The 24,921-nt window shown below is 40.5% G+C and overlaps 1 protein-coding gene across 1 annotated transcript in view; it reads left to right on the plus strand.

Annotated features, from left to right (window-relative positions):
- elfn2b (extracellular leucine-rich repeat and fibronectin type III domain containing 2b) overlaps window positions 1–24,018 on the plus strand; it is a 51,095-nt gene extending 27,077 nt beyond the window's left edge. The window contains exons 3-4 of the mRNA XM_019269818.2: window positions 16,641–17,327; window positions 17,607–24,018. Coding sequence (XP_019125363.2) covers window positions 16,986–17,327; window positions 17,607–20,147 — 2,883 coding nt within the window. The 5' untranslated portion in view covers window positions 16,641–16,985 and the 3' untranslated portion in view covers window positions 20,148–24,018. The remainder of the gene's footprint in view (window positions 1–16,640; window positions 17,328–17,606) is intronic.
- Window positions 24,019–24,921: the final 903 nt, after the last annotated feature.

Consider the following 24,921-nt stretch of genomic DNA (forward strand, 5'->3'; position numbering starts at 1 on the left):
CACCTGACCTCATCACCTTATAGTGACGTGAGGCAGATACAGCACTTCAGCTACCTTGTAACTCCACTTTTAATCTATCATTCATTTCAACAGCCTTTCTGTCCACTGTAGTATATGATGCAGTTGAAGATGTTTGAAGAGAAACTCCGCCGACATTGTCTTAGTTGTACAGCAAGTTTATTACAACAAGTTCAGTATCGTAACAAGTAAGACGTTACTTGGAGAGCTCCTGGCCGAATGATGACAGACTCTCCCGACCTATGCAGGACAAGCCCTTATATAGGTAGTTTGACCCCCACACCATACAATAAAGAAACTTAAATCAGAGAACCAGATGTATAAACAAACTCCTTTCCCAAAAGAGGATTTAACCTATGGCCTATCTCCTCATCGATCCATCTAAAGCCGTCTTTGTTCTAACTCAACATCTGGCAGTGGCACCGAGCTGGCGGCCCTTTAGCACCTCTCGTCCTAGTAACCTCTGACCTAGGAATGGTCAAGATAAAAACCCATGCCTAAGAAATTATCTTCAAATAAACCACATGTCTATAACAGCATTAGTATTAGTATGAGACTATACATCTATGTGCAGACACCTCACCACGCCCTCAGATAGAGTACTTCTCTCGCTCAGTCTCAAGTCAAACATCTGTGCACTGCTGGGGCACCCCATTATCAAAGCTGGAAGAACATGCACCCCATGGACTATGGCTGAGTTTTTACCATAGCGCCCCTTGTTCAGTTCCAACCTGAGGCCCTTTGTTCCATATCATCCCCTCGCTCTCTCTACCCCCAGTTTCCCGTCTCTCTGTTTGTCAATGTGAAAATCAAGGCATAAAAAAAGCGAGAGTTTGATTTGTTTAATGTGCATTTCTCCGAGCAGTAACCTCACGTTGGCTTGCTTTGCGAGTTTGCTTTCAAGCGGGAGACTAATGGGTCTCAGCTCAGACGGGAGATCCCACAGTAAAGAATGAAAAAAAGGGAGATAAAGTGAGAGAATGACAGGTGAGACAGTCAATTAAGAAGGGACGCGGGGTTAAGAGTGGAAGTCGAGGAAGAGATGGAGTGTGGTCAGGGTAGAGGAGAGAAGGAATGGAGTGTGAATATAAAATACTGGAGAGATGTTTTATTGCCAGAGCAGAGAAGTGAGCGAACATATGATTGGGGGGGAAAAGAGAGAGGAAGTGTGTGGGGGGGTGAAGTGGTGATAAATCTTATGAATGTAGTCACAGGCTCAAGTATTTGCAGTTCCTAACTCAGCACTGCCAGGACTGCAGGGTGCATACTGGCCTGGCACTACATGTTAAATTCCTCACTTCTTCTTATAATTGGTTGCCAAATTCTTGTAGGTATGGTTTATTTTTTTATAGGCTGCCATAATTCTTAAACACAGAAGAAAATTGGAATATGTGAGGACAATGACATGCTGGGAGAAAGAAAAAATAATAGCTGTGTGTTTGTTTGAGTGTCTATGAATATGTTTGTGTCTGTGTATGCACATTTCTCAAAATAAATCAGCATGCGTTGTTCCTACTGTAATACTATGTATATGCTTCTCTTACACACACACAAGTTTGATACTTAGCTCTGTGTTTCTAGGCAGCTTGTAATGTTAACTAACCTTGTTCTGGACGTGGTGAGGAGCAGTGAGTTCATTGAAACATTTACTCACATCTTGAGCTACTGTTTAATCCCAGAAACGAATTCTACTTTTCTAGTTTCATTCCCAATGCGTCTGTATGTGTGCATGTACCGTTTGTATACAGGATATGTTCTTATAAGCATAACACAAACACACTGTTTTTGTGATATGACAATAGCAGGCAAATAAATAACCATTTAACAATGTGTTTTTTTTTTATTTCGTCATCCTGCTAGTTTATTGTTCACATTTTGCTTGATTAGTAGCATCATGTATGGCATTTTACAAGACTGAAGTTGCTTCCAGACAGTCAGCATCCCTTCCATGTCACACCAGGTACAGTAACATGCCCTTTTAATTTGGCAACAGCCAATGTGTCAAGAGATGTGTTGGGAAAATCTCTCTGAGTTGCCTGCTGCAGATTTTGCAGCAGAAGTAACAAGCACAAGATTTTAACGGTTATATAACACTGAAAGGAATCAGTCAGCACAATTTCTTTACTTTCATGTCTGCAGTATATTTACTGGAAACACTTTAGCTGTAACTTTAATTTAGGTAAAAGATTTTATTAACATTTTGGATTGGATTGGCAGATGGACCGACACACTCAGTAAATCATATAAGTGACGAATAAGACAAGCTGATCTACTTTTGGATTCATATTTATATCTTCGGGATGTGCCAATTTGACCCATGCTCGCTTCTTCTGTCTTCTGTTAAACATTAACTTATACATGTGCAATTATGTATTTCAAAACTAGTAAGAGAATTAAACATTGTGAACACTCATACAAGGTGTACGATACAGTTGGATGTACTACAGTACTCACTAAAGTGACAGTAAACTGATTTTCAGCATCTCACCAGGGCTTTGACAAGCACATCTGGTTATGCAGGTGTGCATTGTGCCTGCATGAGTAACTTAACCCCAGTTAACTGATGATGACAAATTGCATCCCTCAACAGGATCGCAAAGTACTGACAGTATAAGACAAGGATAAGACAGACAAGCTGTACATGAGACAATAGACAGCAAGACAGCGTGACTGAAAGTTTTTACTTTTGTTTTTGCTCTCTTTACCAGAGGGGACTTTTGATTAAAACACCTTACAGTGACTATCCTGTAGACTCCTGAGTCCACACAGGTCAGCGTCCCATAGCTTATCTGTTCTACTCAGGATGATTTATAGGTGCAGGTGAGAATGCCGTTGGAGGTGGCCATATGCCGGTGAAAGCCCATTACAAGCATCCTGCACACTGAACAAGGTGTCTGAGTTTGTGTATGTGCGTGTTTGTTCTGAAAAAACTGTTTTCTTCAGAGCTACTGTAGGTGGATAGTTTGAAGTGCTGTGTCTCATTTCTCACATTAGTGCGCCTTCCGCCTTTCACATGAACACAAACCATTAAAATTGATCTTTTTTTAAAGCTATTTGTGTGCGTTTGACATCCGCTGTCACCAAAGTCAGTCCAGTGTGCCAACACACCTCCTGCAATTAGTCTTCTTTCGAGGCAATTACCAAGCTTGACTATCACTCTCGTGTCTGCATCTCTTTACAGATCTATTGCACTTTTGCCCTGTTGAAATTTCTATTTCTGTTTTTCTTGAGTTTTATGTTGGTCTGCTCTCTCATTTCTGCCTTTTTCTCCGCCTTGTTTTATCAGAGCCTTGTTTTCTCCACTTCCATCTAATTCCACCCATGCTCATGCTCCACCTCTGTTTTCCGCCTCAGTCTCCCTTTCCATTATTTCCTTTATCTTCATCACTTTCACTCTCTGCTGATCTAATTTTTCTCTCCTTTCCTGCCTCGCTCCCTCTTTTTTCTTTGGAGAACCACCAAACAATGAAAGAGGCAGAGTTCAGTTCAGCCATGAGTGAGAAGATGAGGGGAAAAAAAACAACAAAGCTCTCTCTTATCTCTTCCTCCTGACACACTCTAGTCTTCACTTTTCCTCTCCCCATACTTTCCTGTCTGCTTGTATATCTCAGCTATTTGTTTTATGTAACTGTTTTTATCTTTTTCTGACTCCAGACCAGAAAGTTCTTTCTCACTGTATCTGATTCTCAAACGCTATCATTCTGTGTGCGTCTCTCTCTCACTCTGTGTGTGCCTGTCTCTGAGATGTAACAGACAAGAAATGATCTGTCACAGCTCATCTGGTGTTAAGCCCTTTGTTGTCTTTATCAGCCTCATTCCTCAGTTCCCATTCCCCAGTTTCTCTCTTTTTCACTGCCGCCATTTTCTCTCACTTTATATCCTACCACATTTCCCCTCTCTACTGCACGCTTATTTATAAAATAAATGTCTTTTGACAGTTGAATCCACGCAATACTGATGGGATCAACGCTTTTGCATGTGCTGTTCTTAAAGCTTAACACTGAATAAGAAGACCTGCAGGAAGACAAGTCCCAAGAGTTCGTAACTTAAAAACAGCTAGGCGCATACTGTACTGTGAACATAATTCACAGCAGAGCACTGCTTTTCAAATGAGATTGGAAAATTATCAAAATTTTGAGCTGCAGTACGATACAGTACAAATGTCCTCGTGTTAATGCCTCGTTGGTGGAAGAGAGATGGTTAGCTCTGTATTCCATTTCCTTGGATAAGTGTCCACAAATGATATATCATTTAAAAAGTGAAAGCCCTCTTCTCTTTATGAGGCAATCTTAAGCCTTAAGATTTAAGCCCTGGTTGATTTAGTGACATAGTTGCCGTGGTAACAGCCAATGCAGTTTAATACTGCAGGTCAAAACTAACAACTGACATTTTAATAATGAACTCAGGCAGTAATTGGCCTTTTTCCATCATTCTGTGAGCAATGTTAATCTGTTTTTATGTAGCACATGGCATGTGTCAGTCAAACATGTGTCAAACAGTCCATAATACTGTAAATATATAAATATCAAAATACTTTCATCAATGGGCCATGGCCTCAAACATTTTTGTTGATAGATCGTGGCGTAACAGACATTTATTTAGATGAAAATCTTCAAAATTGTTTCTTTATTTGATTTATTTGCTATTCTTGCCAAAACTACATTTTTGATTTTAATTTTTGAAGGATTGCCTTTTATGGGTTTTAATTTGCTTGTTAGGCATATTTCTACAATAGTCAAGGGAAGCTTAACAATTATAAGAGGGTATTATGTAAACTAAGGCCAGGTTTTGAAAAATAGTGCATTTGTTGGCAAAACTATTGCGGAATAAAAGCAATGAGATATCGATGTGTCTTATTTCATAAGACAGACTTTCACTAAAGCTATATTTACAGTGATTTCGATTTTCTTGATATAATACATGTTTATTTACTACCATTTATCATTCTGTTTATAAAAATTCCTGGCAAGATTCAAGAATGATGTCTGAGTCATCAACACCATGCTGGGTATCACACGCTGACACTCACATTTGCAGATTTGGCCCTCCATGAGTGTAAGAGTGTAACTAAAGGAAGCATAAGGATGCATATTGGGTTCTCCTTCTATTGTCTTCACCACCAACAGAGCTGACAAGAAGAGATAGGAACTGGGAACACCACTTAGCAAAAAAACAACAAAAATCTTTGACATGGGTGGGTATCATGGGAGATCCAGTCCATGCTGGATGCATGTGCCATGTTTTTTTTCCATAATCCCGTTGACAGACTAACAAACAAATAGCACAGAAAACATAACCTCTTTGGTGGAGGTAATAATGGTACTAATTCCTTGTAATACATTGCACACGCTTCAGTCTACACTATCAAAGAACACTGTTAATTTCATCACAGTGCACTGCTAACAGGAAACAATAGATGGTAGATGAACATGAAAGCCTCTTAGGCAGATTTTTTGAGACACTGAGCTGAGTTAAGATGTTCTTAACTCTGAGCAGCTTACAAGTACAAACAGAACTACCACTCATATGTCGCCCTTTTCTTTTTAGGAAAGCCTATTGTAAAACTGAGACAGGGTTTATTTATTTGTTTTTGTATTTTGCCACCTCCTTTACCTGTCTGATGTGATAACAGCAATCTGTAGGTTACTGTGACATGTACTGATAGATAAGGGCGGCCACACTCACTCCATGGTAGTTTACATTACCTCATTTTTGTGCACTTCCTCTCCCTCTGTCCACTTATTTCTCCTTTTCTGTCTCTCCATCTTTTTTTTTTCTTGCCTGCAGCTATGCAGTGGCCTACTTTTGCATTGCAGAAGGTTTGTTAGCCCCCCACCCCAAGAATAATAATAATGTGTAAGGGAAAACACAGTAAGACTCAAAATCTGTGCACATGCATAGATGGACATATACTATATATGTCTCCAAGTAAAGTGGTGCAGATGCTCAAATGTTCATATTGTCTTGTAGTAGACGCCCAAGCAGATGCACAAAACAAGCATGCACGTCTACCCCCACACTTTGCTTGCATGCATTGTCGCATGATTGCCAACTCTCTTTGAAGCATATAACATTTTGCTTTGAGCAAGGCACACCTGCTCGAAACACACACACACACACACACACACACACACACACACACACACACACACACACACACAAATGAAGCTGCTTGCTGCTGCACTTACTATTCACTCGTATAGTGCATTTATGGGAGTAATCGATTGAGGTCTTGATTGACATATATTGGTTTCCATTTTTGTAAAGAGAAATAGGCTCATACACACACACACACACACACACACACATTCACAAAATCAGCAATCAGACTAGTTACCTACTGTAACAATAGAGGGGAAAATATAAACGCAGTGAGAGAAGAACAGGCAGAAGGAGAAAAAAAAATTGAGATCAACATGCTTGCATTCCCATTTGCATCTGTACTTACACATACACATAGAAAGTACACGTGTCAAACATCTCATCACGTGTCACTGAATTGTCTAAAACAGTGCTGGGTTTCAGTTGACCCATGATATAATCTGTTGCAGTAAGTATAGGATCACTAGCCTGCGGGCTAGTGTATGAGAAGTCATCCATCTGGGGCTCCAGACAGTCATTCCCATCTCCATTATTATTAAACATGACTCATTGCCTGGATACACTGTTGACTCATAGTTAATAAAATGAATCAATATACGCTCATATGCCCCAAAACTATTCAGAAGAGTATTGGTTAACACAGTAACATAAAGTCTAAAAATGTTTTTCTTTTGCAGTGTTATCAGTTATCTCATAAGACTACAGATGCTATACGATCCATGTTGCACTGTTCCTCTTGAAAGAAATAGGATCAGGAATGCACTGATTGGCTGTGTATTTTCCTTTGTCCTCTGTCTTTAATTATAAGAGGTGTCCTGCCAAGGCTTCCTTCTTCTAAAGCTGACCAAATCATCGTGGAAACCCCAGGCTTATTTGCCTGCAAGGGCGCCCTTTTACTGTAAAAACATCAAGCAATGTACAGTAAAGAAGTATTATTATATTTCTCTGATCATCCAATAAGGCACTCCCTTCTCTAAGCTCAAGGCACTCAATAGGGGGTTAGCTTTTTCTTCTATCCATAAAAAACTTTTTTTGGTTACTATGTCTGTCAGAGTTACAATGAGTGGGCAAAGTGCGGTTACCCACAATGTTAAATTGATTTTTTTCATAGAAGAAACTGTCTTCTTTTCTCATTGCCCCCTGAGCAACCCCAGGGTCCAGTAGTAGTTGTGTCTCAGACTTACAGTACAGTAGTTTCGCCTCACACTTTGCACAAACTCAGCCAGTATGATATTGAAAAATAAATGATAAAAATAAATAAAGACATCCCAGGGATGTGCCACTGGAGGGGCATCATAACATTACACTATAAATTGTCATTTCTCCCAAAAGTAATACAGCGAAGGAGCAGCGCAAATACTTGAAAAGATCAGAGTCAAGTTCAGTTCTTCTGTTGAACATGGCTACATTGAAACTACATTGAAAATATGACTGGAAAACATTTAAATGACCAGTCTTTGTAATCTAACTATTATAAAGTGTGCATAAGCCACCATGGCTGACATATTCTCTCTCCAGTCCTGTTCTGTTCTTATCTTTCTGTCTGTATTTGAATTGTCTGAGCCCTGTGAGAGCCTCAACCTGTCTGTAAAAAACTACCGCTTCAACCCTTTCAGCCTCTGTGTCTACCTTTGTAAAGACTAAGCTGTGGCAGCCTGTTGCACATGCACACATTCATTCCCATAAACACAAACAGGGACAGAAGCATCGAGTAAACATGGTGCTATAATATTAAACTGATAATTATCCGAGCACGGTTTAAGCTGTATAGCTATTGAGAAAACCTACTTCGTGATGCCGGTTTAATTTGAATTATTCTGGTCCAGATTTTGGGTTTGGTTCCCATCTCATTTCTCTTTCTGCAGCACTCTCCAACACCCTTATCTCCTCCTTCTCTTTTGTGTTCAGGCATTTTAAATATTGTTTATTTGGCTAAAATCTGATATGTGTTTACAGCGCTCTCTGAATTCAGCATACTAAACCTAATGTGCTTACGACTCTGGAGGATTAGTGCACCCAGCAGAATCCTTGTTGCTGTTGGGATCCTTTAACAGCGCTGCCTTTTGCACCAGCTATAACCGTATAACCATTTGCAATATGTTCTCAATCCCTCATCAAAAGTGTCTCTGACTGAAATATATATGAGTAATCAGAGCGGGAAAGGGTTGTTGTTGGTGTTTGTGCCTCTTGACATGAACTGATGCCACAGTGTGCCATTTGGTTAATGTACTCATGAAACATTAACTCTCATTGAGAGAATCAAATTTTCCAAAACTCCAAAAGCATGGCAGTGTCAGTGCTATGTTATCAACTGACAGAGCTAAACAAGTCAGCCCAGTGATTCACATCTGTAACATGGAACATGCAAAAGCAAAGGGAGGGTTTAAAAAAAAAATCTTTTTAAATTGTATCTGTTCATCTTTTCTTTCTCCCTCTCTCTTCTTCTCTGCCATTCTTTTAACAAGACAGTTTAATTACCTTCAGGCTTGCCGATGAAATTCCTCAACACTGCGCGATGCAATTAGGCATCTAGAATATTCATGACTTACACATAAATAGATAGTGCTGCACATTACTCTCCCAAGTGAGTTTGTTAGTCCGCCTTCATGAAAAATGCACATGCATACACAAAGGAAAGCAAACAAAAGTATGTTGTAGTTCAGTTCATTCCAGAAGATGACAAGTTCATCCTGATGGGGGTGATGCATCCTGAAATAGTCTCATCATCTTCATCTCAGTGAGCTGCCATCCCATTTCAGCCACATGTCCACCACAAAATCAAGGTAATATGATTTCTTTGAACACTTTTGGTGAACTTCTTTCCCTTTAGGCAGAATAGTTTCTGTTTTTCTTCGTTGGTTTGTAGAGGCAAAGTTGATCATGATACTTTCATTCATTTTCTAAACTATTCGTAGTCTGGGATGTGGGGAAATGGAGTCTATTCCAGTGCACGATGGACAACAGACGGGGGGACAGAATTGTCAGTTTATCACAGGGAATTTTTCAAATTAATCAAAATCAAACATTAAAAGCTCCATCCGCGCATCTCAATGGAAGTGTTGCACCACTCTACTCATATCAAGTCTGTAATGGAGGAGTGTTGCCCAAATTATTACTGTCTCCATCTCTGGGCTGTGAGAATCATCATAAAAAGAGATATGAATATAATTGTGAGGCTGTTTTATTGTGAGCACAGCAGTTCGATGTGTGCAACTTGCTGCTGACTCATCACTGCAGACACTGTCATTCTTCATTCTTTCTCTTGATACCCCATGCGCCCTATTTATTACCCATTCCCCATTTACTCCTTCCACACATCCATCTCTGACCTGCAGTGCATTTTCATTCTTTTTATCACTCAGTTTCTACCTCTAAGCCTTTCCAACTTTCCAGGCTATGACCAATAGGTGTATGACGCCTGCATTCTGTGAAGGATAATCAAGTAAAAACCGTGACTGAGACTGTAGAAAGGCACAGGATTACTGTATACACAGGTGATCAAGATATAATCAGTGACAGATGTCTTATGATTATGAAACATTTTTTATAGAAAACTCAGCTTGTATAAACAAATCTGTCATTGTCACTAACCTAACTCATTCAGGATGGCTTCCCAGCTACTGTCAAAATACCTGTTGTTGTTGTAACGCAGGATAAGAAAAGATATTCTGCAGAAAAATGCTGTCTCTCTTGTCACCAGAGGGCTTTCATCCCTCATTTAAAATATGGGACAACCTTATTGGTTGGCAAAAAAAAAACTGAAGGTATTTGGGACTGTCGGGAGAGAAAATCACACTCAATATGCGCTTCTATGGGATTAAAATTACTGATCAGCACATGCAATATTGAAATCACCCAGCCTCCTCTGGACAAAATAAATCCTGTCTGACTGGGGCTTTACTTCATCTATTCATTTTCATTAGCTACCACCTGGTCTATTGAGCTCTGCTCGCTGTGCAAGTCAGCTGTTATTCAGTTTGTTGATCCAAAAACTGATGTAATAATTCAACTAAAATTCATATTGATTCATTACTTTCAGACTTTTTATTTTCTACAAATCACAGATAACCATTCATCCTGTAGCCATGTTGAGGTAACGGACATAAACATGAAATTCAATCCCCTTTCCACTTACTATAATGGTTGTTTGTCTATGATCTATACACATATCTATTAATTGAAACCACATTGAGATAAATGGTGCCTCACTGGACTTTTCTGTCTGTTGCTGTTGGAATCCTGATTGACGGTTTTTAATTATCTATATGTGAGCCTATTTTTGTGATACTGAACTAAGAAATGGTTAGTCTGTTCAGAGACCTTACATCTGAACATTTCATCTTGTTGCACTGCAGGGGGGAACTTAAAACAATATGGCAGGTTGTTCTAACCAGGGCATGGCTGAGATAGTTGCTTGTCTAAATGTGGATCTTTGTCAATACTACATTTTTGGCCTTGAGTCTCATGTTCATTTTTGATAACTGATGGAGTTGTATCTTTATGGAAGCTTTAGTTTGATATTCACTTTTCATGAACATCTCTGCTCTTGAGAGCTTTTCAAAGCTCCCACCCCACCTGCTAAAGCACGTATGCACAAGTTTGTATTGTAGAGAGCATTGTTATCATTTGTATCATAAGATCATTATTCCATTCTACCCTCAATGGCATTACTGCCCAGTCTGTCAATCTGTAATATTTAATTTACCTCAATCACTGAGTTACCCTGATTACCCTTTGTAGTTCACATCATCCAATTTCTCTTTTCTCTTGGTCCATGTGTTGCCAGGGGTTGCCACATGTCTTGCTTTTCTCCTCTGCTATTCCCTAAATCCTGTTCAAGCTTCTAGTAAAAATAATCTGCTTCTTTCCACATGGTTGCCATAACTGGTTTTGAATTTCAATCCCCAAATCTCTCTGGCTGTAACCCCAGCTCTGGGTGGTATTCACTACAAACCTCTCAACGGGCCCTCATACCACAGACCCGAGCCGTTGCCGTAGAACCATGTCCCATGGCTTTGTGCCCAGTCATTTGGGGTAGAAAAGAAACAATGGCAGTAGTGTCGATATAGTGGTCAGTTGGTGGGAGGGTTTAGGTGCTCTGCTCCATTTAGCCCTAGACCTTGGGGCCCTTTTCTGTCACGCTCCATTGCATCACTTCTTCTTCCTGTGAGGCATCCACGAAATTGATATGATATCATGCATGAGCAGCCACAGATGACAGTGGTCGAAAAAGTCAAACATTGGCAAACATAGACACAAACACGGAGAAGGTCAGGGAGGACAGAGAAAAAGTGAGGCAGGCGTAAAAAAATAAATAATAGAGAAAAAAAGACGAGGTTGAAAAGATCTTCTCAAGGCGTACATGACAATGAAATATGAATTATAGATCAAACCCGTGAAAGGTAGTTAGAAAACTCTTCCCGCCTCCTATCCCTTTCATTTCTTTCTGCCTCTTTTTCTCTCTTTCTGCATATACTGCTACCACACTCGTAAAAGTTAGGCTTCTCATAATAACACAGGGCACCCAAGGTGATTTGTGTTTCAGGGTCTGGGACTTTATCTCTGTTTTTTGTAACTGTGGATGAATCAAAGATCAACGCAGCATCTCATCATTTCTGTCTCAGCTGTCTCTCCCACTGCCCTCTCGCCTCCCTTTCTATGTTTCCCTTCTCATCTTCCTCATTTATGTATATCTTCCTACATGTATTTCTGTCCTATTTGATCTGTGAATAGCTGGAAATGACAAAAACAAATGTATATAGCTTCATATGTATATAAACACTGAAATACATATTTACGATGGTGCACACAAACCCTGCCATGTGCCCGCTTAACAAAGTAGTACTGTACTGCGGCTTTTATCAGGTACCTCGTATGGCCACTGAGAAATGATCTGTTCAACTCACATACACGCGTTGATGCTCTCAGCGGAGCGTCATCTGTCTGTAGTTGTGTTTGTCTCATCTCTAAGCCCTGTGTGAAGTGGAGAGGAAAGAGTGTTTTGCTCACAGCCACAACCTCTCTGCACTGCACTGACTGTACTCTGGGGAACTGGCCTGGACAAGAAGAAAGTATAACAACAGTGCAGACTGATGGAAAGAGAGGGATACAGAGAGAGGTGAGGCATAGAAAAGGTGAAAGAAATTAAGTGACAGGAACAAATATCAAGGCATGTAAAGGGATTAGAGGGGTTGAGAGACAAAAAAAAAGAGTGAGGGGTTGGGTCTAGAGAGACCTCGGAGGAGAAAGATGAAGAGAAAAAACAGGCATAGACAGAACAAGGAGTTTTCAGAAATTCTTGTCTCTAGGGGTTTGTTTGTGATGAACACTTTGTCAGTCAATTGCCAGTAAGGCCAAATGGTCACTCATAGTGAACACACATAACCAAATATTTTTTCCTGTGTGTCTTTATTTTTCCATGTGTGTTTTTGTGTGTACTACAACCTTTTGGGGCCTGCGTCACACTAATTATTATTTTTTTTTCATTTCTAAATCAAACACCAGAAACAGCAAGACACTGGGATGGCTGCCACTGCCTGGAGAAATGTTATTGTGCTGTGTGCAGAGCGTGAACACAATCGAACACAAATTAATTCTCCAAAGAACATATAGAAATATGTTGAGTCTATTGGTGAAAAAAATGTTTTACAACCTTATTTTTAACAGTTGTTTTTTGTCACAGTTACATTACCACACTGCCATTAAGTCAGCAGCCAGACTGCCTCTAAAAACCTGTACTGTACTGTTCACTCCCACAACATTAGTGTTACAAGCCTCTGCATCAATGAATATCATTATAATTTTATCGGTGATAATGTAAATGTTTTTGAATGCAATTACTTTATTAATGATTATTTATATTTCACCACCACCATAGTCTCGTAGAGAGGTCACATATAAATCTAGTATTCTTCTCTCAGGATGCACCGAAAAGGCAGAAGGTCCTTGGCTGATTGCGTAATGAGCTGCCGCCTGAGTAAATCAGATGCTAATTACACACAGATTGTGAGCACAAATTGAATGAAAGGCACAGTGTATCTTTGCCCTGCACTTTCATGTGCATAAATCTGCCTCCCTTTCATTTGACATTTCAGTTCAATGGGTCAGTTCACACGTGACACAATTCAAAAAGACAGCATCATATGCAGCCAGCGGCATAGTAAATACATTTACATTTGGGCTCACAGTGGCTCGGATCCAAAAGTCGTGTTGGTAATGGAAGATATGGACCCTCTCCAATTCCAGCACCTGTCATTAGGATTTGGGGAGGAGTTTCATCATTATAGCTGAAGAAACAGAAGAAGAGACTTATTCGATGCAAATGCCAATAACACCTGATTCTGTAAGCATAGGCTTGGTTGTCAATCATAAGTCTGTTTTCATAACATTGGGGATCAATATGATCTTTTGCATGAAGTAATCCAGATTTGCGTCACATAAGGAAAGTCTAATGAATTGTGTATGGTTGATGAATTCTTTGGCCATCAAATAGGCTTGAACATGGGAGTTACAGATGGAGAAAGCCATCCATATTCACTCTTTAAATCCTCAAAATGACATGTATACAAGCATTGTAATAATACCTTCAGTTCCAGAGCTTTTGAGTTTGGCTGTTTTGGGTCTGGATTGCTAGTTTACACACCCCATTTACAGTCAGTGTTTAAAATCTGCCAACGAATGATGTTCAATTTGTAATTCCAGCTGTATCATCCTTGTGGTACATGGCAGTGATTCAGTTACAAGACGAGGCTTTTGAAAAAGAAGGATTTGTGCTACGAGATGTATAGTGGAAGTAGGACAGTCAGACACCTGCAGCTACCACCTGTTCACCTGTTATCTTCCTAGATTTTAACCCTTTCTGCTGCTATGATCTATTCATATTAGATGACTGTATTTGTTCTACAAGAAAGTGCAGGTCAAAAATCGCTGCCAAGAAAAGAAGCTGTATCATGTGAATACTGATGATACATCATCAAACAGACTTCATTGAAATAGCATTACGAAAAGGTGTAGATGTTGTTATTTTATGTATTATAATATATAAATACTTATAATAATATATATACTTTAGGTGTTGAGTATATATATTATATATATCTATATATAATATATATATATCTATATATAGTAATATATATAATATAGTTTGTTTATTTAATTACATGCATACTGTATTTTCAAATAATGAAATTATGAACTTGTATGTCTCGTATATATCTCATATTTTTTATGGAATCACATCTGCAGCATTCTGCAGCAGTGAAGGAAAAAGTTCAGTCTAATGTCCTACATTTTTATAGTTACAAGTGGATCAGTGTTATAACTCATGCTCTTTCCCTTAAGAGACAAGTATTTTGCATGTCCCATATTCCTAATTATGTAATCATATCCCTCATCATGTTCAATACAGACCTGCTGCTCTTCCTCTCCCTCATGTGAACCCTCGGGGTTTCACTATGTGGAGCACCAAATGAGATCACGTCTCATGTGGAGGGGATGAACCTCAGACAAGAGAGCTGGAGCATGACAATCAGTTGCAAGGGAGTGTCCCAGTACATACAGTACATGTGTGCACGGTGTGTATAGGTATTAGTATTGTGACAATGGAATAAATTAAAATAGAAATATCCTTATTGTGTAAATATTGTGTGCAGGTATTGGGTGATTCTCGACTAGCAAATACATTTTTAGTGATGGTCAAACTGAAGAATCTGCGGTTGATACACTGCAGTATTAATAGAAAGTGGATAGGATACAGCTGTGTAAGTGATTGCAGCAGGAGGACGATAATTGAAGTGCTACAACCAGACAGACACATACACGCAGCAGGAAAGAGGGAGAAGCACAGCCGGACCGTGACACAGATTTTGTCAGGATCCGATCAGTTGATTGTAAATCACACAGGTCTTCAATGAACACCTACGGACAGACTTTGCTTTGCTTTCAGTGGCACAAATGGTCCTAACATATGATACCACAGGTACAAACATAAAAAAAAAACATTGCCCAACTTTTGCCTAGAAAAATCAACCATGACTGGGATTTATGTAATAGTTTGTTGATAGCTTATCACAGATTTGACTGTGGTCATTTTAGTGCAATCAGACATACATTTATTTTCTAAATAATCAAATAGATCACTGACTACTGTTGAGGGTGGCTTGAGAAATCAAAACTTAATATGTACATAGTGATTTGTGGTTGCATTTACACCTGCCTTTTAGTTGTCTGCTTGTCACCGGTTGATATGCATTTTGATGCAGTGTTGTTTTCAGAGCCATTTGTTATATCAGCATTGAGGCCACGTGTTGTACCTTCTGTGCCCTGTGGCTGCCTAATAAAAGGGAAATAGTTAACCTGATTTTAGTAAGTGCCTATAATGTTAGATCTACATGATAATGTACCGTGTCACACATGCTTTAGGTGTTACAATTTTCTTAAGTAATAAGTAGATTAAAAAAAAGAGGATGGACCTGATTCTATGCTGGTACCTCCAGGGAGCTTGGACCAGAATAGACTGGAATGAGTTCAATTCTCTGTCGGAATTAGAAAGAAGTCTGAATTGGGAGCACGAGGATGAAATTTGGCCTGTTCACGGAGAGAGATAGAGAGACAGAGATAGGGAGAGAGATTCTCATTGCAGTTTTCATGGAATGATGATGGAAATCACGAAAATGTAAAATGGAGATATGAAATAGAATACTGTATTGTGTACACCCATCTTAAGAGCTCTGACATGTATGTGAGCATACATGCATATTCCTAAATGTGTTTATTTGTGTGCATGTCTACACATGCCTATGCTTGTTCTGAGGGCATGTGTCCATTTTAGCATGCAGGTTTGTGTAAAGTCTGTGTAATTCTATGTGTTTCCTAGTTGCTGGGCTGGCAAAAGGACAATGTCTGTCGACATGTAACAGGCAGCTAATCCTCTCCTTATGTAAACACTTGACTGCTATTCAAATGACATGCAGATGGGATAGAGAGCTTAGGTTTTGGCAAGATAGTGTCACAACAACGAATGTCTGTAGAGACAATGTGCTGTCAGCATTTGGGTGATTAATGCTGAATTTCATGTTTAAAAAAAGAATCCTACCCTCTGAATACTGAAGAGCGATTGGATGGTGCATATGCTCAGGTTATCAGTCAATGCCTTATGACCTAATAGCCTTATGAGCTGGGGGACCAAAGAGGGGGTGACAAATTGTAGATGCATTAGGTTCAAAGGGGGTCTGTTGGGGCAATGCTGCATGCATAGATTAACTTGATGAGAAAGAACACCAGCTGAAGAAACAAGGGTGGCACAAGCCTCAAGGAAAATTGAGATCGATTTTGGGATGTCTGCAGGTTCAGTGAGTAGAATGATAAAAGACAATGAAATGTTATAGGAATTAGGTAGAGTCTGAATTGTTTCACCATTCATTTAGATCCATGATTCAAGATTGTTCATTGTCATTCTTCAGTGCATTTGTGTTTTGCATTGTTCTTATGTTACTTTTTTTTTATATTATCTCCTACAGATTGTCCATTATTCCAAGGGTCTATCCATTTGGGTCAGTCACAGCAGAAGCCTAAGGAGGGACTATGAGGACAAGCTGTGTCACCCCAGATCGCAGCCCAACAGGATATGACATAACATGGATCCCCTGCTAATCACCATGATGACCATAAAGCTGTGACTGGCATTGTGAAGCCTTTACCCCTTTTTCAACACCCAACCCAGACCCTCCTCCTCTTTGGAAATCCTTCCAAGCAACCTTTGTCACTTCCTTTTATCCTGCAAACACAACCTCCTTCCTGCCTGCCCTGACATTTCTCTCAATAATTATAGCTTCCCCTTCTTCTGATTTCTTTTTATCGGCATCATGCAGGGTGCTTCCACCACCTCCTCTCTCCTTCTGCTTATCCTTCCGTCCCTCCTGTTCTTCTCCCACTTTCCCAGCATGGTCAATGGGGACTGCTGGCTTATTGAGGGAGACAAAGGTTATGTGTGGCTGGCTATCTGCAGTCAGAACCAGCCGCCATACGAGACTATCCCCCAGCACATCAACAACACGGTCCATGACTTGAGACTAAATGAGAACAAGCTAAAAGCAGTGCTCTTTAGCTCCATGTACCGCTTCACCAACCTGACTGACCTCAACCTCACCAAGAATGAAATCAGCTATATTGAGGATGGAGCCTTTGCAGGACAAGCCAATCTACAGGTGATGAGGATATGTTTGATAAAAACTTTGAGCTTAACACAAGAATATTGTTCACAATGCATGAGACTAGTACTTTTTTTGAATGATCATTGAACTATTTTATTTTATCTTTGGACCATTTGTGGTACTTTCCTTTCTGAACTCTGTACTAATGCACATAATGCAGCAACATTTTGGGAATTAAACTGAATTCAGATTCTCATCATTATCAACAGTACAAACAGTAAATTTAAAAAGAAATAAAAAATAATGCTAATGCTGTATTTGTGTTTTTCTCAGGTTCTTCAGCTGGGCTACAACAAGTTGACAAACCTAACTGAGGGTATGATGAGAGGGCTTGGTCGCATGCAATGCCTCTTCCTGCAGCACAACCTCATTGAGGTTATTGGAAGCAATGCATTTTGGGAGTGCCCCAGCCTCAGCAGCATTGACTTGTCATCCAACAAACTTGCCCGCATTGACCCATCCACATTTACAGTTCTCACTCGGCTGATGGTGTGTGAACTGGCAGCGAATCCATTCCATTGCGGCTGTGATCTTTATAGCTTCCTAACTTGGTTGGAGTCCTTCAATAACGTCACACACACCTATGACCGTCTCCAGTGTGAGACACCCCGGGAGATGTTTGGCTACCCTTTACTTACTGCTGCTGGCCATGCTGGTCGGAATGCAAAAAACATTTTGTACCATCGTTGTCGAGATGGAGTGATGATTCCTGGAATGACCTCTCTCCCGCCAGATCTGGATGGCCCTTCTGGGATTGGACCAGAGATGTTTGGTGGCGTGGGACCATACTACCAGCCTACCACTTCTTCCTCATCTACTGAACACAGCTTCATTCCCACCATCAAGCTTCACCATGTTTCTTTGTCATCAGCTTCTATCCTTGTGCAGATTCCAAGGCCCTACAGCAAAATGTATATTTTAACACAATACAACCACACATACGTGTCTGACGTCATGAATTTGAAGAACAAGAAGGAGATGATTACCCTTGACAAGCTAAAACCACACACCAATTACACCTTCTGTGTAGCATCCATCCGCAACTCTCAACGTTATAACCACACCTGCCTTGAGTTTGCCACCCGGGCTCAAAATCAAGATGACATTCTCCCCACACCTTCCACCACTACTCACTATATCATGACCATTGTGGGTTGCCTTTTTGGCATGCTCATTGTTTTAGGCTTTGTCTACTATTGTCTACGTAAGAAACGAATGCACGATGAGAAAAAGAAGTCCATCTGTGTCAAGAAAACTATTCTGGAAATGCGCTATGGACCAGAGGTGGCGGCAGCAGTGGCAAATGATCCATCAGCAGTACACAAGCTTCAGGAGCAGTCCAGGGAACATCACCAATATCAACACCACCATGGAGGCAAACTTCCCATGTCCACGTCATCCAGTTTGGGAATGCTCCACTCAGCCAACACCAGTTCCTCCAGACTTTCCTCTATCCCACAAGTTGAAAAGATGGCCACTGCCTTTTCAGAGGCCTTGGCCTCAAGTAAAGGGAATTATATGGATATTAGAACTGGAGGAGCAGGGATGGAAAGATTGGGAGATGGTGGACATGGAGGGATGAGGGGGGCAGACTTGAGGGACGATGAAACTGATATTGGGGATGACTCAGATGATGACGGACATGGCTCTGCATCAGAGATTTCCACCATTGCCATGGAAGTAGACAAGGTTAACCAGATCATTAACAACTGCATCGATGCACTTAAACTGGATGCAGCAGCAGTTGCTGCTTCAGGGGCCTCTACTAACACTACAGTGTCCTCCAATCCCACCTCCCCACCCCCCACCAGCGCGTCCTCTCTTACTCGTGGCCTAATCCCACTCTCCCAGGGGTTGACAGAGGCATGCCAGGTCATTGCCCCCAACAAAATACCCCCACCACCTCCTCTCCCTGCTTTGAATGCCCCTCTCTCTGAGCGCCCAGGGATCAGTGGTGGTGGCTTTGTTGTCTCTCCCCCCTACAGGCCCCCTCCACCAGCCACTGCTGTACGTCCCATTCAACGACAAATGAGTGCAGATGCAGCAGTGGTTATTGTAAACGCTGTGAAAAAGCAGTGCAGCACCACCTCTTGTGGCTCCATGGGTCGGGACAGGGAACGTGGAGGAGCTAGGGTGTATAGCCTGGATGTTCCTGAGCCAAGGAGCCCAGATGCCTGTAATCAACAACAACAGCAGTACCCAGACCGGGCCAGTCCCGTGGGCTGTGGGGAGCCCCTTGAGAGGCTGCCTTTAGTAGGGAGTGGGAGCTGTGGTGGAGGGGGTGGTGGTTGCGACAGTGGTGGTGTTGGTGCCCAACATCAGGACAGCCAGAAGCCACATCATTACCATCAACAGCAACAAATACAACAACAACAACAACAACAACAACATCAACAACAACAACAGCAGCAGCAGCAGCAGCTTGAGGTGCAGCAGGACTACCACTGCTCGGAGCATCGCCACTCCGTCCCAGCTCTCTACTATGAAGGCTCCCACCAAGGCTCCCCAGCCCAGAGGGTTTCCTTCTTAAAGCCCCTGACACGCTCCCGCAGGGATGCAGCATCATACTCCCAACTTTCGCCTGCCCGCCACCATTCCAGCTACTCTGGCTATTCCTCCAGCCCAGAGTATTCCTCAGAGAGCTCACTGCGGATCTGGGAGCGCTTTCGTCCCTACCGGAAAGGCCAGCGGGATGAGGCCTGTTATGTGACGGCCGGAAATGCCCTTCGAAAAAAGGTGCAGTTCGCTAAAGGCGAGGACCTGCATGACATCCTTGATTACTGGAAAGGTGTGTCAGCACAGCAGAAGCTGTGACTGTGGGACCAGAGATAAGCATTGAGGAAAAAAGAGTTTATATACTTCTTTTCCTGATAGGCCTGTAGGCCAGAGAAAAATGGTGAGAAACATGTAGGATGAAATTTTGCCTTTGGGTTATTTTTGGCATGCTAGGTGTATAGAATATTGTGCTAAAAGCAAGGACTTTAAACTGTGCCTGAGATAGGAGAGTCATTATAATGTTTTATTTTTCACTTCATTGTAGCACCATTTCTGGATCATTCTGATTTTGTGTTGGTTTTATTTATGGCGCAGAAAGCAAATGCCAACTGTGTTTATTTTAATACTCTTACTTTAATACTCTGACTGATCATATTTTGTGATCATATGGACCATCTTAATCAGTGCCATGTTTTCAATTATCGGAATAACAGAAGGTAAATGACACCCTTCATTTTTAGCTTGTGTGAGAATCCAAGATTCGTTTCCTATGTTGCATTGGGTGCTGTGTCAATTCGCAGTGTGCACTTGGATATGCTTAGTCTTCTCGGTTAAGGGAGACCATGATGGGGTGGAATCTGTGGTCTGTTACAAGTGACAGCATGCATGAGTTGTCAAATGGAGGCTCTATCTCTCTTCCATGACATCCTTCATGCAGCTGAGGTACTTGCATTTCAATAACATCTGTCACACAAAAAGAAAGGGGGAAGAAATTAACTAATTAACAAAGTGAAAACAGTCAAGAAGGGTCCTGCAGCATGAGGACATTATGAGAGAGATTAAAATGGACCCTAGCCTAAAATAGTGCTCTAATTGCACCCTATGGGATTTAACACATCTTTGCAAGTAAAACTCTTGCATGGTTCAATGAGCCATGTAAAGAATGTGGTCCCACAGGTCCCAAACTGTCCTAAACAGCATTTTCCCAAGTAATGATGAGAATTGTGACATGATTTGAAAGGGTACAGAGGGCAAAATATTGTTCCCTTAATAAAGGTAATTGGATGCTACTTACCTGTACAATTGGAAAACGCAATCTCCTTACAAAAAGGCATGAGAGATGTCACCCATATGTGACAGACCCAGAAAAACTGAAAGCATGAGGGGGTATAGAATAAAAACATGGAACACAAGCAAGGATATAAAGATTTTTAATGTAAGTAGATTACAAATAGGTCATGGTAAAACGTATCAGTCAATGTGAGCACCACAGTACATTCCAAATCATAGCGACATGAAACTGAATCAGGCACAGAAGGAAAGGACACTTCTAATTACTGCCAACGTGTTCTGTTCCAGAAATGAATACTATTGTTGTCTATTGATAACTTAATTAGCCAACTTGTGACAGGCATGTTCGCTTGCACTTTACGCCTCATGATTGTGTGTGTGTGGCTGTGTGGTATACAGTGGTCATTGTAAGTGGGTGTTGGCATGCCTTGTCAGATTATATTATATATGCCCAAATTGACTTAAATTAATAGTTAGTCAATATCTTTCCCAGTGGCTGGATGTCTGAGTCTAAACAATACTAGATTATTAATGGCATGGACAAATATCGTCAATGTTCATTGTATTTTCCCAGGTGTACATCACATGACTGCGATGCTCATCTATACCACAGAAGCGCAGTGCCTCTTGCTAAACAGCCATAGTCTAATTTACATTCATGGATAGTATTATCCATTTACCAGGTCTTTTTTTTAATTGAAATGATCTAATCACGATTTTCCTAATTGACAGTGTCATTGCATGGCATTCTGACGAAAAAGGCAAAGTACTGTATAGCTGTTGAATTTTCACATCATCAGCTGACATACACAATCTGAGACATCCTACCCTAAAAATGTGAAAGCTTAATCAGTGGTCCTTGCTCCACATTTCTGTTCAGGGCTTTATTCAAGAGACTCAAGTTATAGTGACAACCTTAATTTCAGGAACATTTTCGTCTTTTGAACCTCACGTGTTTACTGTGGATGATGTTATTTGGACCATCTTCCCTGCTCCCATAGCTCCATATGGGATATGGGTTTGGCTTGAGCAGAGTACTGAACACATGTCTGTGCAGCACACATCAACACTGTTTTTTCTTTTTCTTTTTTTGTTAGCAGTTGATTTTTAGCATGGGCAAATCTGAGAAGGCCATATTGATCTATGTATTTCCTTTTGTTTTCATAAAACATTTCTCTCTTAATAAGTTGTGTGCACACAGTGAGGGTCATAGAGTCAATGTGTTGCTTATAATTGGATTGGATACCCAAGATCAAGAGCCGACATCTTTGAGTAATAGCATGTCTGGGATGCATCACTCCATCCGCCTTCTTTATATGATTATATGTAATGATCATACAGTCTTGGACATTTTTCGTTCCCAGTGTTTGCCCAGTTATCTGAGATAAGAAAGTTTCCAAAGGAACATGTTACTGTGATTGACTTTCACCAAATCAGAGGAAAAGATTTTCTTTACTGGTACATAAGAGTACTTATCTCACAGGGGGAACTTGGTGTGTTTAACTCCCCAGATCCTCAACTGCCATAACAGGTTTACAGGAATGGACACTGATGATAGAAAATTCAGAAAATGTTAAGTGATATCAGGATTGCTCATCATTTCAGCTGTTACTTTTGTTCCTCTACCTGACAGAGTATAATGTGATAGAAGACAATTACTGTTTTCCTTGATGACTTTTATTTTCGTTTTAGTTTTTGTATTTTAATTAACACATTTAACACACTAACGTACATTTCAAGAAATAGATTTTCAGGGGACAGATGCACGTTCAAGTGTTCTTCTGCTCAGATTTCGCGATGATTACACAGAATCTCCAGCCCAGTGGAGAACATTTTCAATTCTGGTGTGAGAAGTGCCAATCTTTCTATTGATTAATGAACAGTCTTTTCACCATTGCTCAAATGAATGCTTGCTGTAATTTTAGGGAATATTGTGTTTCTGATCATAAATAATTACTTGAAAGCCAGCTGTCAAAACAGAGATTCATGCAAAGGAAAGTGATGACTAGTTTACACAAAATTTCAGTTTGACAAGTGTATGTAAACCAGTGTGTGAGGAATTTTCAAATAGCAGCAAAACAGGTAAAAATATTAACAAAAGAGGCAAGGAAAGCTTTTTTCAAAGCAGTCATTGCTGCACTCCCAAATAAACCTTGGCTGTTTATAATTGCTTGCTCCCCCCAGCAACTCTTTGGTCTCTTTGATATGGGTGTTTTAAACCAAAGAGATGTTGGCCTTGGAACAGAATGGGTAATTAATACATTTTTCTTTTCTGGTGTGGGTATTGGAAAATCATTGAATTACTGAGAACTCAACAGGACGACAAACATTTCTAAAAATATTAACAATGCCATCATAGCTGTATTTTTTGTCCCCCAAAGCCAGCACCAAACACAAAACTCCTCTCTTCCTTTTCAGCTCGTATCCTTGTTGAACCCCTGGAGGGTGGCTCACTGGGAGATCACTGGTCCTTTTTGTAGCACCGTCCTTGTTTGTCTCTGAGCCACAGGAAAGCCAGACGTGAGAAAGCCTTCTAATGTGCTATTAATGTTTAATCCTTTTGAGGGAGGCTGGTTGCTTCCCCTATCTCTGTATACCCCAGAAAATCACAGACACTTTCAGTTTCTAACACGTTAATCCTTTCATGCTTTCTTATACTAAAAGCCCAATTAAACTGAACTCCAGAATCAGAATCTTATCAGTTTCTGAATTACTAAAGAAATGAAATGCTTCCATTAGTAAAGACCATAGTAAAAGGTTTTAGTCTTCCCCTGACACTGTGCTTTTTTTACCCATGTGATCTGTCCTTGAAGCACTCACAGTCAAAGTGAGACATTGCCTTAATGTGCGATCATCATCATTTGAGGGTAATCTGAGGATGCAGTACTAATATTAATTACTTACAGGGTCGACCACTTCAATTATTTAGTAAATTGCGATGCACAAATTCATATGATGAACCTAACCAAGAGAATGATGTAAACAGAAAGAGATTTGCAAAGAAGTGCGTGATGTGTAGTTAAAATAAATTAGTCATAACCAGGAAAACATACACATGTTTAATAACCCATGTCGACTCACAGCAACAGCAAAGTATTTTTTATTTTTTTTCCAGGCTGCTGAATGAACATTAGATTTTCTCCCTCTGCTCCCTTCCCCTTCTCAACACATGCACAAGACAACACAACAAGAGTAGAGGGTAAAAATGGAACAGGAAAAAAAAAGCGAGTCAGAGTGAGTCACAGTCTGACTAAACCAAAACGATTTCATTTTCTAAAAGGCAGGTAATGGGCAAGGTCTCAAAGAAAGGAAAGCAATAAAAGATTCAGTGTGCAGTCAGTGTGCCGCTTCAAATAAAGCACAACACACAAACACATACACACACATGCATGCATAACGAAAGCATACCGTGGGAACATTTCTTACAAACCGAAACTTCAGCATTTCTTACAACTGAATGCTTCCCCGCTTTAAAGCCTTCAGGAAGACGGCTTCTTTCCACTTCATTTTAAGGCAGGTGACAGAGAATTATTATCACAGACAGTGGGTTGCAAATCCTTTTCATTTGGTATCTTTATACCTTTGTCTAATAGTCTAGTCTATTAGCTTACTGTGTGGGAGATTAGCCCGTGTGCCAAATTTGATGAATGGTGAACTATACTGCGCATCTCCTCATGATAGCCACAGAAGGGCTTACGGGATAAAATAAATAAATAAATGCATGTCATTTTTTTTGTGTTGCTGAAATGTGAATTTCTGTTTATCTAAAGAATAAAAGAGGAAGTCAGCTGAGACAAATAAA

This window comes from Larimichthys crocea, chromosome XII, assembly GCF_000972845.2.
Source record: "Larimichthys crocea isolate SSNF chromosome XII, L_crocea_2.0, whole genome shotgun sequence".
NCBI classification, from domain to species: domain Eukaryota; kingdom Metazoa; phylum Chordata; class Actinopteri; family Sciaenidae; genus Larimichthys; species Larimichthys crocea.